General features: G+C 37.2%; 1 protein-coding gene across 1 annotated transcript in view; it reads left to right on the forward strand.

Annotated features, from left to right (window-relative positions):
• The window catches only part of gpr158a (G protein-coupled receptor 158a), a 119360-nt gene that overhangs the window by 59620 nt on the left and 39777 nt on the right, over positions 1 to 19963 (forward strand). Inside the window, exons 3-4 of the mRNA XM_088918693.1 lie at positions 10432 to 10534; positions 14985 to 15205. Coding sequence (XP_088774819.1) covers positions 10432 to 10534; positions 14985 to 15205 — 324 coding nt within the window. The remainder of the gene's footprint in view (positions 1 to 10431; positions 10535 to 14984; positions 15206 to 19963) is intronic.

Below are 19963 nucleotides of genomic sequence, written 5' to 3' on the forward strand. Positions count from 1 at the left end.
TAATTGACCTGGTACCACTTTGTCCATGAAACACTAAAAAAAATTGAGTGATAGTCTCTAGAATTGCTTTTTTTTATCAATAGACATGTCTTACTTGTCTTTTGATTCACATTTCACCATGCTATTGAATATCTCTGAATTCCTCTCTTGACCTAGACTGCACACTTGAGACACAATAATCACAGGCAATTTTAGATGGAACTGCTAAATTACAAATGATTTAATTTTGAGCAAACGTCCACGGTTACCTGAAATCATTCATTTCAGATGTTTATTTTTCAGAAATGAACACATCATAAAGCTCATTATTTTTATCTTTCTACTTTCTACTGTACCTGTGACAAAGGATGATCTATGGTATTTATTGCAATCAGAAATTCATACACGTCAGGGCTGTAAAAATAATGCAATGAATAGTACCTCTTCACAAATATTAATAGAATAGATTTTTCACAAGCACTTCACTATCTGTTGACATTTTCAGGCTGCTTCTCATGCATTTCAAACAGAGAGAAACAGTATATGACACTATTGTCCTTATGATTGAGGTAAAATATTTTTTTAGAACTGGATTAAAAAAAAACACATTTTCAATTCTGAGATATAATACAATAAACAAAATCCCTCGGTGAGGAGGGAAAAAATCATAGAACAGCAATTTCTTGTTTCTGTGGAATGCTCCGTTGTGCTCATCAACTTCTATATATTACTAATCATAACAAAATCATATGAAAAGTATTTTTTAATGTAATTGTTTTACTTGAATTTTGTTTTGTTGATTTTTTTTCAATGACATTTCAGTGGGTGTAACGTTTTCCAGAAGAACTTGTTTCACTGTAAACCCTGTGACATACAGTAGCAGTATAAAGCTTCTGGAAACTTGTGTTGGCCCCAGTGAAGCCCAGAGAAGGCACTACAAGCAATGTGGCCCGACTCTGACACCGACATGGTAGAATACAACAGGTGAAAAAAGAAACAGCTGGCCCTAAATTAATACAGTACTAATAAATAAAACACTTTGGAGAGGAGAAAAATGACGATCTCCACGGAAAGCTAAGGGAACCTCCTAAGTAACTCAAGATTTTTGAATATGGCCTCTTAATGATGTAACTCACTTTACAATTTAGTTATGGGTGCAGTATTTATACAGTATAAATAGATATATTCCAAGATAATTTTGTAAAGTGGGCAACGAAGCATTCATCTTTATGATTGGTTCACAGATTACTGTCAACTCTGCCCAGCTTTTTTTTAAATAGGCCATTCTGTCATTCACCAACTGAAATATCGTCTTATATGACATTTCATGGATAGCTGTTGTAGGACCCATCTGCTCTTAACATAATCGACCTGCAGGACCAATCACAATACGCAACTGGCAAGGGTTTTACCTCTTTACAGGCAATGGTTCTAAAGAGAGAAGTACATGAAAGTACTGTATGTTATTTCATTGTAAAAAAAACATTTAGTTTGTTTTTATGTTGTTTAATTTCCTTTCTTCATAGCCCCTATAACAGTGCTATAACAGAAATTCTAAGGTTATTGGCAAGAGAAAGTGTAGCAGAGCAGCAAAGAGAGAGTAGGTGCTCTCTTTCTACTTTCATTATTCTTTTAGTAGGCCTTTAAGCAGAAAAATAAATTGTCTCCCGAAGTGATTAACATGACTATGAAACATGGTACTGAAGTCTGTTGTTTAAGTGATTTTTTCTTCAGAATGTTGTAGTAAGTTCTCCACACAACAAGAGTTGTGTAGCTCTTCCACAACCTTCTGCTGCTCCTGGGAACCTCAACACTTCGGAGGCCAGCTATGACTCTGAAGACTTATTATCATGGTAAGTGAAACTTGATCTAAAAGCAATAAATATTTAAAAGATTATAGCAGTGATATTATAAGTGTTGCTGTTACATTAATTCTATCCTTTAAATTATTTAACCTGTGAAAAGTGCTGGTATAAATATAGGGATGTGAACAGACTAGTTTTGGGATCTTTGATGTCAAACTGGAGACTAGAAATATTTGGTAAAAAACATCAAAGGGAACGCTAATAAAACTAATATCAAAATGTTCTTATATATTACTATGCAATCTCTACAGCCAAATAGCAAATACAAGATACCAATAAAATGTTAAAATCAGCTTAAAAACACAATATGCTAGATAACTGTATGTATAATTTAGTGATCTGTGCATGACTTTGCCTACACACCTCAGTTTCCATTCTTATTTGCCTTTTATTTTGCAGCACAAAGGCATTTTACATTTCAATATTTTATATTCTGTGCTATTGTGTGCTTCTCCATTCCAAAATTAAAATGGACTTTATGACAACTGAGAACCTGTATCTTTTATTTGACCATATAGCTTATACTGTACCGTATGTGACTAAAGGCATGTTCAGCAAATGAACAGAACTCAGAAAACAAGGGGAATGGCTTTTCCCAATTCAGTTGCTTGTCTTTCATTGTGTAAAAAAGGCCCATTCTTTCCCTGGCATCAGATCTTATTGTCTTATTGATTATTATCAGATCAAACGCATCTTTAAGGATAGTAGTATCTTCATAGAGCTTCATTGCACTTTATGCCACCTTCCCTATCTGTGCTTTAGATAATTTGCAGGCAGACATTCTCACAAAGAAACCAAAAGAAAGGTTTCAGTACAGGCTAATGTTCAACACTACAGGATCCATTGCATGGCATGTGGTAGTAAAAACCACTGTGTGCAGTTACACATCTCAGTATCTCCTTATACCCTGCTGCAACAAACTCAAATTTTTCAGGGCTTCAACCGTTTTTGCAGGGCAAAACACAATTTCTGAAATACTGAAGTGTGTAAGGGAACCATTGACAGTAAGGGAACACATGCCCAAAGTAGTGTGCATTTTTCAGGTCTGTAACTAAATGTTCCTGACTAAACGGCACTAAAACATTCTGCACCAGAGCTTTGCTCTTGGTTGTCCCACTATGTTTGTTTTCACAACAATCTTTGACATGTTTGAACTTTGAACTCATCTTATTTCTGCAGCCAATGGAAGGGTCGCTACAGTATGCCGGCATCACACATCATGGTCCACATACGTTATTTCTGCCACTGCAAGTTTTTTGTCTTGTGTAAATTCTCTCTTTATCACAAAGGTATTTCCAGTTTTGACTAAACATTCTTCTGGAGCTCTTAGATCTATTTCAAATCACTTTACATTCATGTTTCACTAATACAGGCATAAAACACAGGCATCTGAATAATTGAGCAGACCTTCATCAGACTCAGAATCTTTTCTCTATTCTGTGCTACGGTACGTCTCTTCCATTGGATGCCTGATGTTTTCCTTGTAGATTGGACAGGTATCTCGTGCCTGTTGTGAATTTGGTCTAAATGATGTAAGAAAGCTTTAAGGGTTCTGGAGACAAAGGCAATAGGGTTATCCAATCCATATGGTGTTAAGTGGGAGAGTACAGCCCCTTCTTCATATGGTGAGACCACACAAAAATGGGATCTCCTTGTTCTCATCATAGCACACTAACATATCCAATGACTGTACCAGCTGCTTTCAAAGCCAACAGGATCACTGAACCTATCACCAAAAAGATAGCTGGTTATACAGTATGTGAGCACCCCCTGTGGATATTCACAGTGACATACTTCTTAGAGTCCTCATATAGTGTGAACTAACGGAAGGTGTGGGTCATGTCGAATTAAGTTAAATCTCGCTAGAGCGGCAAACAAATCGTCAGCTTTGGGAATGGTGTACTCTTCCAGGAGACATGGTTTAGCTGATTTATATTCACTACATAGACTGGCGTCCCACTGGGGTGTAGCCTGCCTTGCTCCTTGCCAGGATAGGATCCAGCTCGCCTGCAGCGCTGTATTGAAGAAAGTGGTCAGAAAATGGATGGATTATCACCACATATTCTAACACACCTATCCTTCTTTAGAATAGGAAATATGGGTGCCACTGTCACTATCACTGGCCAGTATGGACTGTCCCTAGCTTGATCTTTTTTTTTTCTTTCAAGGTATGGTTGAGTTCAGCCTCCATCCACAGTTTCATTGGGGAAATCAAACTGATCTGTGTTTGAAGAAAGATCTTTGGGTCTGCATTTCTGTCGGCATATGTTTGGTGCTGTACCCTGCATAATTTTGCATAATTTTTCATTAAAAACCATCTCACGTACTGTATTTTAGCACACCCTGTAGTATCTGGTAGTTTGCTTCTATTTCTTTTTGGATGTTTTATTCCAGCCGAAGGTCACTTCATTTATCCAGGCTTTACCTAATAGGTTGGGACCAGCTCCTACTGCTACCTAGTGCGTCTCCTCTTAGGTGGGATGCATCCAAGTATTTTGGGTTTTTTGGGATTGTAGAGGTTAGGTTTTCCTTTCTTTGGAGGTTGCTCCTGTGTAACATTGTCCTTATTTCTGCCAGCCTTTTCAATGCAACCATAGTTTCAAAGCATCTCATTCATGAAGCTGTGGTTCTGGGGACAATATTTCCCTCTAGACTGGTTGCAGACTCTGAAGCCTGGCTTGCTTCTGTTGCTTTTCAGTGCTGAAAGCTGTCACGTGATCTTTGCACATCTGGACTGACATTAAAGACCTCCCTAGATGGCAGATGTAAATCTGTTAAATTTCCATTAACAAATACGATGTCCTGAGCTGTGCTCGGCACTTTCACACATGTTAAATCCACTACTGACAACAAACATTGCTGGATACAGTCATTATTTATCCCACAAATTAGACTCCAATTATTTTAATCGCTTCATAGCTAATCCGCAACGTTTTTTTTTCTGTTGTTAATTCCGAGAATTGACCATAGATCACTATACATTTTCTCTCGATTTTGGTTTTAACGTTGAAAGTAGCTTCCAACAAGTTAACTACCTCTTCAAATGTTTTACCACAGTGCTTCTCCTCAGATTCTGAGGAGATGCATCTGCATCAGCAGATTCAACAGATTCCTCATTAAACTAGAGTCTTGCACAGCCACAGCACTCGGTAAGATTGCTGTCCTTTTCTCGATATTTCTCTTGATATCATTGGCCATTAGAATGAGCGAGAATTTCCCATGTCTGCGATTTAAAGGAGCATGTGTTCCTAGTGTGTTTGCCATCATGAATCAAGAACCTTCTTCTAATCAGTGAATTGTTCATCTGTCAGTGCTTGAAGGCGGAATTTTTTTCTTTCCTCCTGTTTAAAAAAAAAAGTTAAGGATTTTAAAATATTTGATGAGAACGGTTTATTAGTTTAATACCTGGGTAAATAACACAGCTGATTAAGCTCTGTCTTTGGTGATGGGCTGTGAAGATACAAATTTGCCTCACTGGGTCTTGAATTTATCCTTATGAACTGGGAAAACCTAATTTTCCCGGTGCTCAGACATGGATGAACTCAAAGTTCAGCTCAGACATGTCAGCATAATTGGTCAGGAAACAAACTGAAGATTTTTATGTCAACATAATGCTTAATACATTACATGTTTAATACATACAGGTTTAAAAAGCACAATCATATTGGAGTGTTATTAGGGAACTTATTTAGTGTAGCTCCATTAACCATTATAAAGTACTGTACCATTCTTATCAGGATGGAAAAAAATTTGAAGAAACAGCAAAGTTCCAAAACCTTTAGTTTTGCTGCCAGGAATGGAAATTCATATCATCATCTGTGTAACACATTCTTGACTTTATTTCAGATGCTGCTGAAAACAAAGTCTCCCAAGAAAAGCAGTGGACTCAGTATTAGTCTTGTTGTAATGACTTTGAAAGTGCAGGTAGGAGGAAGAATGGTGTCTTGAAGGCTTGAAACAGAAGCACCGTATTCAGTACAGTATTGATTTTATTATTGTTTCGATGTCTATTTTGGACTTCCTTCCCTGTTGCTCAACTATCATTTGGTGTTTTATTTGTAACAGCATTGCAACAATAAAAGAGCATACTGAAAATTGAGACGTGTTTGAGTAAGTCACTAAAATAAATCAAATACGTATTCATGTGTCTTCAGTGTTGTGCAAATTGTTGTTCAAATAACAAACAATGGCCGCTCATTTTTTTCTAATGACTGTAATTGGTACCGCTGTAATGTGAATGTATAGATTGTTTATAAATTACAATTGTTGCATTCTTTGTGAAAGCCTTTTTCTACTTAAAAATGTAAACAGTAGTATATTGTGTTTATACTGCAGCTTAGTTATTGGCCAAATGAAAATACAAGGGCTGTTATAGGGTGATATTTCAGTCTTTGTGTGGCTACAATTATTTCTCATACAGGCATTTTTGCTGAAAATAGTTTTGGAATGCTTAACTACATAATTTAATATGTATTTATGTTTATTTCAGACATGTAAAACATCTCTACATTTTGATGCTTGATGCATCTCTTGATGCTTGATGATTTAGTGCTTCTTAACTCCTTGTTAAAGACATTTAATTACATTTGGAGATGTTATACATATTTGATTAAACCAATAACACAATGATCACCATAATCACCACATAAAGCAGCAAGATAAGCCTTTAATATATGGTACTGTATATAATGCCACAGAATGCCAGAACAGCAATAAAAAAATATACCAATTTTGACTACCGAAATTGTTGGTTGCATTTGTTGCATTGGCTGTGATTTGATGGGACAAACCTGAAGCGATGTTAAGACATTGTTTATGTACAATATACTGTAGCTGCAGTGATGGTGACAACTCTCATGGAATTGGGGATCATGTTGTGTTACCATTAATAACAAGGTTGATTTCTCAGTGAAAATGTTTGCTTTTTTTTTTTTTTCCAAAAGTCCAGGACAATAAATTGAGCAATTATTATATCTGCTACTTAATTTTTCACATTCTATGATTATAAATTATAAATGGATTAACATAACAATGATTGGAATGCAATAAAAAAGAAAACACTCTGTGTTATAAAATTCAGAAGCCCAAGTAATGTTCAGAGACTTTAATTCTTCATTCATTTTTACAGAATCAGTACATATTTTGTTATGTCTGTATTGGATCTTCCTTAAGGCACAGATCTGTGATCCATTTGAATAAGAAGGTGTTAATCACGTGCTTAAAAGTAGAGTAGCTAAGGAGCTGTAATCAATTACACCAGCAGAAGGGAAGGATAATGATTAAAATATTCTATACAGATTATGTGCAGCCAATACAATTTTAATTACCTTACCACAAAATCCACATTTATTATGGGAGAATTCTTTCCATCTTTTATTTCAGGTGTCAAAAAAGGTGACCAAAATCACCTGCACTTTGAAGGACTTCTGTGAAAGTAACAGAAGGATGAGCCAATTAAAATTTTAAGCCTCAACTTACGCAGTCTTTTGTTTGCGAGCAGGGCTCTATGATCCAGATATCACAATAATATAATTGGCTGAGCAGGAGGTCAGGTTAGATCAGTTGTCCTCTACCTCCAGGGTCCTCTAGCTCATGGTGAAAGAGCAGCTTCCAAAACATCTTAGGTGTCTGCAGACTTGTGGCTACAGTATGTTGTTTCTCCAAAAAGTGTCGTCTTGTTCCTTAAAATGACTTCAGATTTTCTGTTCGTAACTTACGCGTGCACTGGAAAGATTCAAATGTCAACATAATAGAGATTTTTTTGGTAAAACCTTAAACAACACTGACAAAAGTTATAAATCATAAGATAATTGCATTATCATTTCATTATGGGCAAAAAATTCAAGCCAGTTTTTTTGCAAGCCCTACCTAATGCACAGATCGTCCATACTAACTAAATTCATATTGCTTTTATTACAACTTTTGTGGGCTTCTAGTTTACTGGTACAGTATTTCTGTCCTTTACAATTTGAATATAAAGATTAGATCCTCTATATTAGAATTATCTGTCCACTAAAGAAAAAGTTTAGAAAGTCTACTCTGACATTCTGCTTTAGAAACTGCTATGTAGTAGTATCTGTAATGCAACTTTAGTAGTAGCTGTAATGTAACTGTTAGTAATTTGTAGACATTGCACATACAGTAGATGAACATACCGTAAGCCTAAACACATATAAAACACTGTATTTTGAATGAAGCTTTATGATAATTTTGTACATTGCAGAGTCCCTTATTTTCATTAATTCAAAATCTATGTGAACCCAGTTCTAACCCTTCAAATAAGGCTGTACTTTATTTAGATATTAATTATATCACCTTAATTAGCAAGTATGAAATTAACTCTGCCAAGGATTCCCCCTGATACTACTGCATGGTTATTGCTTCTAGGAACTCTCGATCATGTATTAGCAAAGTAAATGAAAATTTCTAATTAGAGACTGTAAGGTAAACTCTGGGAAACTCTTACTCATACAGTATGATGATGGCAACATATTCCATCTATTGTAACAGATGTTTATCTTGTAAACTAATTAAATAGGGGGAGATTAATACTCTATTTTCACAATTTAATTGGAGCTCATGAAGTGGTGTTATTTTGCTACAGTGGATTTCACTTTGTTACTCTCTGCTTATGCAATGCTACAAATCTCAGAAGGGAAACTCATTTCCATGGATTTTTAATGCCAGTTAAAAATATCAGGAATCCAAACTTAGTGCAAATGAAAGGGTGGCAAAAAACGTCCATAATATACAGTAGTTTTTGTCTGCTGAGTTTTCTTTTGTAAAGAATGCAGTTTACAATTCAATCGTGAATAAAGTCCATGCATTGTAAGTGTGAAAGTGGAGTATTTTGCTCTTTGTGAAGAGATGATGGATACAGTATGACTGTGTGTGGGTTCATCATTATACTAATTAAATGTCCTCTTTTCTAGGCTATTCAAATCATCATTCATTTCTTTAGACCAACAGAACAATTCTATAGTTGGTCCTTGTTATAACGTATTTTCTGTACTCTAATAGGTTCCAAAGGGAAGCATGAATGTGCTGACTATTGAACAGCTCGTTTACTGCTTTTTAAGAACAAAACTTTGTGAATATCCCTTGGAAGAGTTTTTGCACTCCTAACAGTATAAATATAATATTGAAGCTGAGGTTCTTAAAATGATCGTATTGTAAAAGAGAAGTAGTTTGTCTTTGGAATTAATTTAGTAAGGCATCTGAAATGAGATGTACTGTTAATAGTCTAATTTCCCTAGCTGTACTGTATATTTTAAGTCCTATGTATTTATTTTGTGTGGTATGTGAACATTTGTCTACTTCAAATTGTCTTTTTTTTTAATATGGAAATTACAAAGACCGAACATTCCATGCAGCCTATAAGTTAGTATTGTGCAATTTTAGATTTATCCCCTATTTGCCTCCATTTAATAAGATGATGTACAATCCCTTGAAAAAATATTCAGCCCCCAACAATTTTTGCGTTGCTGCAGATTCTAAATTTGAAATAGATTGAAGTAGGATTTTTGGCACTGATCCACAAAGTACGGAGTACTGTGTCAAAATAAAATACTGTAAATGTTCCAAAACCTTTCCACAATTTTCTAAAAATGAAAAAAAAAAGCAGAAATGATTAAATTTAAAAAGTATTCATAAGCTTTGTAATTGCAAGCTCCAATCTGCAGAGGTGCAATACAATACCTCAAAGGTCACACAAAGTCTTGTGACAACGTAACACAAAGTTGTTAAGTTTCTGTGAGGTCTCTGTGAGGTAGAGACCTTTGAAAAAAAAGACTCAAAATGAGATGAATCAGAGCTCAGTGCAGCCCATTGTGTAGAAGTTAAAGAAGTATGAAACTACAGCCAGACTGCCTAGATCAGATGGCCTCCTAAACTTAGTTGCCAGACAAGAAGGACACTTATCTGAGAAGCTACTGCAAGGACACTGTGACACTGAGCGAGCTACAGAAGTCAGTGGCTGATAGAAGTCAGTCAGCGGTGTACGTTAATGTACATCGGTCAACAATCTCCGAAGCATTCCACAAAGAGGGCGTGTATTAGAGAGTTGCAAGGAAGGAGCCCTGGCGGAAAAAAAAGAAACATATCCTTGCCCCCAAAGAGTTAGCGAAACGCCGTCTGGAAGATACTGCAGGGATGTGGCAGAAAGACTTGTGGTCTGACGAGACTAAAGTGGCACTTTTAGGCCTGAATGCTAAGCAGTGTTCATGTTATGGTGATGCTTTTCAGAGGGACTGGCAAACTTGTCAGGACCAATGGGAAGAAATCCCATTGATACACTGTATATACTGTATACAGTATAACAATATATGGATAGGCGTTATGAAAATGCATCAGGTTCTATTGGTTCTAATCCCCTTATTTACATTTGTAATGCCTTTCTGAAATTAAGATCAATTAATCAATTAATTGATTAATCAAGTTAAGATCACTGTTTAAAAATAATTTACTTAAAATTAAACTGTCTTTCTCTTAAACATGCATTGCAAAATAGAGAGCTATGGTATTGGAATCCATGTCATTTGAACAACATGTTTATCTGACCTCAGAACACTTTATCTTATTTTTTCAGTGCAAACCACTAAGAGGCCATGGATTTGTTCTGGATAAATATAAATGCCAGTGCAAGAAAGGATTTTATCATCCCAGCAGAGTGTCAGTCAACGGCTTCAAAAGTAAGTTCTTTGAGTTTAACTTACGAGTTCAGTAGTGCACTGTTCATCTTCTTCCTTTTCAAGGAATTTCAGAAGCCACCCGGAAATGTAAAATTTTAAAGACTAATTTTCCATTTTCTTCAAGTACAACTGGGAGAATACGATTCAGTCCTGGAGATTTGTTAATGTTTCCATAACATGTAAAACTTCTGCTTCTTCTACACCAGTGTCTTATAACTGGCGTGCTGCAGAATAGTGACACAACATAGACATTAACAAGTGTTCAGCAGGATTTTGGAAGAGTCACATATGAGAACAAAACAAAATGAATGAAAGATTTCAATGTACCTGCATTACTTTTGTGCTGCGTTGCTGTAAAACTGTTCAAGAGGGAATTCCGTGTGGTGTGAGTTAAGTATTTCAAGTGTGAGTTAAGTTTTTCAAGTGTGACATATTGTACAGTATATAAAAACAGAGAGCATCTGAGAGTGGCTCAGCAAGAGCTCTGTGTTTCACTGTCATCAGTTACTGCCAGGGATAAGGCCAACGTACCCTTCAAGGCAAACTCAGGTTGTACACTGTTTTGTTTCTAACCTTAATAACAATGTACTTGGGTCGGAGTGCTGCTCTTTTTTATATCCATATAAGTGCTACTGAGTGTTGGAAAAGGTTCAGAAACATTTTTATAGACTTGTGCTATTGCTTCAAAGCAAGCCATTTTATGATCAAAGCTCCCTAAGTGTACAGTATCTCTCACCTCTGTTTGGCATACTCTATCTTGACTGTTTGAAAAGACTAGACTAGATCTGTACAGGCCTGCCTAATGCAGTTGACTCACAACTTACGTGGGGGTTAGGGATTTTGAGTAGTGTGTAAAGCCACATTTGCGTATAGTCCATTTGTACCGTGAACCATTATAAAAAACCCTACTAATGTCTTGTAATTCAAGACATTAAATATAAGTTAACAAAAGTAAATAAGACAACTACTGTACAGTATATAGGCTCACTATCTAGCTCTCGTAGGCACGCTTGACACATTTTTCAGAGAATAGAGCATTGTTTCAATATTTTCATTTTCTGGAACTGACAGCATAAAGCTGCACTCTCGTCTGCTGAGAGCATGTACATGTAAGTTATGAGTCGACTGTAATCGGGAAAAAATAATTGACACTCTGAAAAAGAACTGGAGAATAGAAGAAACTGTTAGCCATGATTTTCATTGTTTAGTTTCAGCTGCTCACCTTCTTGATAGTTGTTTACAATCTGTGTGAGGAAAATTGGTATTTCCCATCATAACCACTTCTTACTTTGCACATACTGTACAGTACATCCTTGATTTCATTGTACAAGACTGTATTATGATTGACATCTCATTATGGTGGTGTGTAGCATCTTCTAACTATTCTTCGTATTCTTAAGTTAGAAGTGTGACCCAAAAAAGATTCTGGGGCCCTTGATTTATCTAGGTCAAATTCCTGTGCCTGGGTGCTCTAAAATTAAAACTGGTAGCTTCAGAAATAAAAGTTCCCAAAATAAAAAGAGAAACACAGCTAAAAGAGAAGTTAGGCTAATCTTTCGAGTCTTGGGCTAATTCCTCTTTAATCAGTGTTTTGCCTGCTTTTGATCTCATTTCCACAGCAAATCTCCTTAGCAAGGAAAAACAAGGTCTCAAAATAATTTCTCGACATTTGTGCGGAGGTGAGAACTGCAGCTATAAAATGTTATGTTATAAAACTGGAACATCACCAGACTCACAGTGGCATGGTGATTACTGCTGTGACCTCACAATGTGCGAGGCACATCTGGGGAACCTTCTGTGTGGGTTTTTTGACAGGAAACCCAAAGACATGCTGGTTAAGTTAATTGGAGATTCAGTATTGACCCTGTGCATGTGTGTGCATTGCAGTAGACTAGTGTCCTGTCCAGGGTGTTGCCTTGTCTTGCATTATATATTTCCTGGATAGGCTTGCAACAACCCTTACCAGGAGTAAGTGCATTTCTGACAAAACTATGGGTGGATGAAAGAAAACGGCCCAAAATATCAATGCAAGTTGGAGTTATTAACACATGCAATAATATAAGGTTTAAACATTTTAATATAGCATGAGAGGGAAAAAAGGAGAGAGACTGTCTTTATCTCATTATACAGTATTTTGTCAAATATGTTGTAGTGTCTAAGATGGGGATTTGGTGTAATTTTGCTTGCACTAGAGCAAGAGATACAGTATAATAAAACATAAGGTAGGGACAGGATTATACAAGGTACAGTCGTACAGTAGTTTGTTTCTCTGAATGAGTTGGACACTAATCACAGTTAGACTCATCTAGTAACGAACATCAGAAAAAATGTCTTGGAAACTGAGGCACTGGCTTCTCCAGCGGCTTCACCTGAGACCTCTTGAAATGTTGAAGGGATTCATTAAGTGCATATACACGGCACATATACATGTATAAAACGTATTTCATGCCAGAGATGGAAACACGTCTTCACCCACCGCCGTCAATGCAGCACTTCCTTGGGTGAGGTGTGGCAGGCGTTGTGCTCCAGTTACACAGCAGGTCAGGTGCTGACATGAGAAATTGCTTTTCCAATTGAAATAAGGACACCTCCAATTGAACTGTAACCTTGCATACTGAAGTTGGGGGAAAGGCTACCCTTAAAGTAGGGGTATTTTTGACACTAAGGACTGACCAAAGAAACAAACTAAGTAGAAGTGTTAAGTCATCAAATAAGCATTGCAGATACAGAGGTCACCTGTAATGACAATCAACATTTGCAATGGTCAGGGATAATAAGAATTAGAATAATATTCTATAAATCCCCAATTCATAGATGGGGATTATTAAGAGGCCATGATTGGTAAAGGCCAGGGGGAAATTTGGCCAGGACACCGGGGTAACACCCTTATTGTTTTCGGGAACTGAAGAGAGTCAGGACCTCAGTTTTACATCTCATCCGAAAGACGGCTTCTTTTTACAGTATAGTGTCCCTGTCACTATCCTGGGGCATTAGGACCCACACAGACCCCAGGGTGAGCACCCCCTGCTGGCCCCACTAACACCTCTTCCAGCAGCAGCCTTAGCTTTCCCAGGCGTCTCCCCTCCAGGTACTGGCCAGACTCACTCCTGTTCAGCTTCAGTGGGCTGCCAGCTGGGAGCTGCAGGGTGTTTGGCTGCTGGCATAAGTTTAAGCCCCCTTTCCTATTACAAATCTAGATTATTTAAGGGGCACACAGCTGTATATATATTCCAATACAGTAACCACATATATAATTCTATATATTAGCCTGGACACAACCAAAAGAGAGTTGTTTAAATCAATAGAAAATCACTGGTTTGTGTGGTGTAAAATACAGAGGTATTGTGATTCACTCTGATTTACCTGTTGTGCTGGACCTGTATTAAAATGGTATATTGTGAACGAACGTAGTATAGCTTGAGCACAAAAGGAGTTATTTTCAGAAGTACTAAATTACTGCCCATGATATGCCTATGCCATTGTGCAACTCACAGCACTTCTATCTATTTTCTAGCCTCTTAATCCAATTCAGGGTCATGGGGGAGCCTGAGCCTATCCCAGAAAGCAACAGGCTCAGGGCAGGATATACCCTGGATGGGACACAAGTCCATCACAGGGCAGACACACAGACACAAACACACGCACACACTCACACCAGAGGCAATTTTCCCAGAAACCAATTAACCTACGAGTATGTTTTTAGACTCCAGGAGAAAATCAGAACACCCAGAGGAATCCCAGAGATCTCCCCTAAATGCCTTCTATTTTCAGTCCTCAGACACTTCTGTACGTTAGTTCTGTCTCCCCTTTCTTACACTTTTTGAAAACCTGAAGCAAATCCCTGTAATTCTCTGCAGTATTCTTAGTGTACACAAAGACACGGAGAACTTACAAACTCCACACGCAAATATCATCCCAGGTCTGGAATCAAACCCAGGGTCCCAGTGCTGCAAGGGAGCAATGCTAACCACTGTGCTCCTGTGACGTGGGTACCACTGAAAAAGAATTTTAAACAAAATGAAATTAAAGGAACAATGATTTTTGTGTACATCTTGGAGGTCAATCTGAATTATACTGTACACATGCAGTGATATACAGTATACTGTATTTTTTCACTGTGTTTGATAAATTAATAGACAACAGATAAACATCTTCCTTCTAGCATAACTGAGGGTCCGTGAAACACGAAAGATATTTTGGCAAGTAAAGTTGGCTAAACAAATATTGCTTGATATTCCAATTACTTGGTATTGAATCTTAAATGCAGTGTGTCAAAATGTATTGCTTATACGCAACTCTACAGTTGCATTTTGTTGCGGTGTTATAAATATGCTGTACATAGAAAACAATCCACACTGCCATGATGCTTAAGATGTTTGCTGTTGTGAGGCTGAACGCTTCTGTATGCCAACAGATTAGGCGAATACGAAGACACTGCTTTCTTTTTCAGGGAAGGACACAGATAATGATGTTTCGTACAGAGGGGAGTTGTCTGATGGAGCCAGTGAGTGCTTGCCTTGCAGGGAAGGATGTTCTTACTGTAGAGATGATACCCCCTGCTATAAACAGGAGGATGGGCTGTTACGCCACGCTATCATCTCCTTTCAAGGAGTCTGCATGCTGCTGGATTTCATCAGCATGCTGCTGGCTTACCATTTACGCAAAAACAAGGTAAGAGCTTGTTATCTGTGCATTGTGTATGTCAAAGGCCTTATAATGTGTGGTTTCCCAGGGAATATTAGCCCTTTGCAGACTTTCAAAAGATAGAAAGCAGGTGTGACAGGATTTTGTCAATGGTGCTTTGAAATATCTCTTTAACACTCTGCACAGTGTGACGTACGGTGTATACCAGGTAGTTCCAGGTCACCCCTGAAAAAAGCACAGCTAAAAAGCTACAGTACATACTAGAGGCCACATTTGGTTCAAACTGGAAACTTCACCTACTGTATGTGACTGATATTGAATAAAAAACTTTTGAATGTGATCAGAAGCAGATTTTACCCCCCCAAAAAACCCCCGAAAATTCTTTGTAATGTGGATGGATCCACATTAATTCTCAATGTGAATAGTGCCATGGGTGTCAAAAGAGAGTGGCAACATTCCATAATTTTCTTCAACACAAAAATTCGGAATGGGAGGGAGACACAGTGAAAGAGAAACCTACTCCCTTAAGGAAGAATGAGGGACAGAGAAAGATTGGTAAGAAGAGATCTTTTATTCAGGCCTTTAGTTAGTGAATGCTTTGAGTGATAAGTGGAAACAGGGGTTGTCAAATCTTCTGTTCCTCTTATTAGCATTTGCCAGCACTATAAAGGTGTTAATATAAACTATTCATGTATGTCTATAGATTTTTTACTTGTACCTGTAAAAGCCAGACTCTGTTCTCCATAAACAGGCCAGAAAACATACTGTAGTATTTGTGGAGAAATGCTACTGTATATGGAATGTTATTTTTTCTTAGCAAGTAGATACTAATGTATTTTTGTTCATGCAAAATCTTATTAGAACAATAACATTGCTCTCTGTGGATTGGTGTGGACTTGCTCATCTCTGCAGTGCACTACAGTATGACACACTGTGGTTATATTGACTGAATAGAGGTCAGCAGGCCAAACAAGCTGAATGATATCATTTGACTTGTTGCATGACATCTGGATCCTTTATTATAAATCTGTGCGAAATTTAAGAAAATTGTCTTGTGATTTTGAGGTTCTTAAGTTAAAGTTAATTTAAAGCATGGTAATTACTGTATTTGTGTCATTCCCTTTATACAGTAAGTAGAAATTCACAAATCTTCTCATTAACAACATCAGATGTTTTATTTGACTTCATATGACATACATTTACTGTACATTTCATTCATTACATTAATTTGTACATCTAAGAGACAAGATACCTAGCTCACATAACATGACATGACACAAAACATAACATGTACTGTAGCAGCCTTCAAGGATTTTGAATTGAACTCTTAAGTGGTTTAAAAAAAACTATATCCATTTAGAACTTAAAGGCTGACTGAAGTCACTATATAATGCTGTAATTGGCAGCGTTCTATCAGTTTGTTACTACATTTGACTGCCTCTGTATATCCTTTTAGTTGCTGTACTAACCATGGCTCTTCATAACAACGTTGTGTTTTTTTTCTATTATTCATGTCACAAACCATGATGTATACTGACATGTTAAAGTGAAATTAGACTTGAAGGCCTTAATGCTGTTTTATGCAGTAGAAGCATAAACGTTAACAGTAGTAAGGAACCAGCCTTGGGCCCACCGTCTAATAAAAAAGAAAGGGCAATTGTGTTAAAACAAAAACAGCACTGAGCCTTTTCAGTTGTTTTCTTGAGCCTCTAGTACTGATTTCAGCTTGAGTGATTCAGAATGACTGCAGTCCATGGAATTTTTACCTCTGTTGTCTGGTATCACAAAGATGTCAGAAGAAAATCATATTTGCAGATGTAAGGACAATCCCCCCGGTTGTAAAGGCGGGTAAAAGCTAACAGTATAGAGCAGCAGCTGAGAATCAAATAACGCTTTTCTCACGGATGGCCAGAATGAAGTCAGCCTGTCCACCGGTGCTGCAGTGTTTTAAGAGTGCATTGCTCGCATTTTATTTGAAACAACGCTGGGCTGAGCATCATTACCTTTGTCACATAATGTAATCCATGTTCAATTTGTTTATTGGTTTTTCAGGGAACAGAAAGAGTATAACATGGCACCATATACTGTACAATAATGAATACATGTGAACAACCATCATGGCACAAAGGACTTGGTATCTAAACAAACCGTGTAAATCAATCATATAAAAACAGGAATAAATCAGTAGAAAAAAGGAAACCAGAGATTTGGAAGGAAAAAGCAAAGGAAAAAGAGAAAAAGAAAAAAAGGTAGTCAAAGGACAGAAGAGAGAAGCTACAGTCTTCAAGGTCTTTCATATGTCTGTTATGCATCTATAACAGAAGGAGGAAACAAGGTTTACATAGAGAGACATAACATAATTTATACAATACTTTGTTTAAATCGTTAATTTTCCACTAACCTGTGAATCAAACCTGTGAAACAAATAAGTACTTACATACTGTACTGTATATACTATACATATACTGTATCATGTACAGTACATACTGTATATGCTGCACATATTGTATATACATACTGTAAATACATACAGTATATTGGTTTCAATTTAAAAATGTACTGTACATATGTTTTTAAAAAGTTCCCGTAAAAAAAGTTTCTCAGATATTTTGATAAAAGAGAATTTGCCATGTTATGTAGATTAGGAAAAAATGGTGCATTGTTGCTGTATATAGTCTGACTTGTGGGAAAGTATGCATATGAAAAAAAATCATAAAAAGCCGTCTTAACTGAAGATAGAAAGTACTCCCTTTAAAAGCTTTGTGAGCTCTATAACAGTTGACAAGCTGTATCTCTGTTCTTTGAAAAAAGACTTCCGAGTTATCATACGCCGTAGTCATTGAGGGATTTGGGCCTATTTTTACATAAGGCCATCCTGTGAGTTTTGCAACAGTGCACCAAGTATGCACTGTTCATTTTGTACACTAGTCAGCCTTTTGTTTCCTGCTGTCTCGCAAGGGAAAAACACTTTACAATACAATTGCATTGAAATATCTTCTAATAATCATTCATTCAGTATTTCATTTTTTTACCAGTAACATTTTACTGAAATTATATTCAGAATCCGTTTTACATCCAAACATTTCAAAGGGCACACTGTCTTCAGATGACTACCATGTAACCCAAATCTACCAATAAGGTTGAGTTAGGGAGGACCACATCCTGACCCTTTAATGCCTAGTAACGTTTTACTATCTCTTCAGAACAAAAAACAACAGGGAAAAAGACTAACTGTTGCAAACACTGCAAGACAAATAGTCAATACATGTTCCATACATTCAGTAAATAATGTTCTTTTTTACAAATACAATCCATCATTAAAAATAATACCAAGCAAAATAATCTCCCTCCAAAAACTTCCACCGTTCAACACAAAACATCCATAATATATTCTCTCATTTTTTAGAGATAAGATTTTTATTGAACTCAGATGTTTTGCCTGTTATTAAGAGAGGTTTAGCTTAAAACAGTTACACTTAAAGCATAACAAATCGAGAAGAAGTATTCTGTGGAATGCATGTTTTATCTTAAGCAGTTCAAGTCTTGCAGTAATGGTCAGTAAAGGTCCCAAGGATATTCTCTTCTATAGCCTGTGCAACACTAAGCAAATGACTTCACAGCGCGGACTGTAATCGAACAGTATTGCGGGCTGTGACGTACTGGTGGGAGTTCTACAAATGAAACAGCCTCCAGGATGGAATTTGGTCTTCTTTACTGAGGTCTACCTTGTGCAAAGGCTTCAGCTTTGCCGCTGCTGAACTGAACTGACTCTTCCCGGTGACAGAACAAGCCTGTGCCCAAAGCACAAACCCACTCCAACAAACTGGGCCATGGTCCTGGCACCTGCTAACACAGCTTCCCGTTTTCCGATGGCACCAGACAAACGGCACAAAAAAGGATAACATAGCCCCCGAATAGTGGAGCAGCATAAGAGTGCAAGGAAGAGCACAGCCAAAACAGCAGCAATAAAAATATATGTAGTGCTCTGCTATTTTCAGTAATTGAAGTCTCCCAATTAGCTTCATCTTTCCAGCATCCCATGCGCTAAGGCCATATACTGACTCCACCAGCAAAGCTCTGGCAGACACCAACACAGTACTCTTTATTAATTTCCAGTTAATCCTCCCCTCTCCTATACAACCCTCCTAGTGATGTATTTGTAGATATTTTAACCAGCTTGTTAATGCAGTTTTTAACTTTCCTGTCTTTTTGTGCTGTTTTTGACTTTTTAAAATATAAAGTGTGCTGGTCACACAAAGAAATAATACATTCTTGAAATCTTCCCCTATAAAGTTTGGATGCAAAATTTAAACAAGGGCTAAAAACTGCAGAAGAACACAGATTAGCGGCAGTAACCAGGCTCTCAGTATGGCCTTGGGTGGTGGCTAATACAGGATGTGAACAGAGAGCTGAAGTGCAGCAGTACCTGCCAGGAACGACAACAGCACCATGCAGGGTTTCATGTCTATATATAGCTGTGGTGCTGGTGCTCACTAATAACCCACTTACGTTCCTTAAGTCTGAAAATCAATTTTTCTGTTTTATTTCTGTTCCATGGGTGGTGAAATCTAATGGTTTTATGTTTGTGATAAAATATTTATAGCATACTGTATATCGCATCCACTTTTTGTCTTTTATCAGCAGTAATTTAATATAACAAATGAGGACACGAGTAATAACCCTAAGAAGAGGTGCATCAGGACAGAGACTGAAGACTCGATGTTTCCTTTCATGAAACATCGAGGGCACGAAGCAGTCCTTCGTGAATGGATGAAAACCGCGGAT

This window comes from Atractosteus spatula, chromosome 6, assembly GCF_055471065.1.
Source record: "Atractosteus spatula isolate fAtrSpa1 chromosome 6, fAtrSpa1.hap1, whole genome shotgun sequence".
Lineage (NCBI taxonomy): Eukaryota > Metazoa > Chordata > Actinopteri > Semionotiformes > Lepisosteidae > Atractosteus > Atractosteus spatula.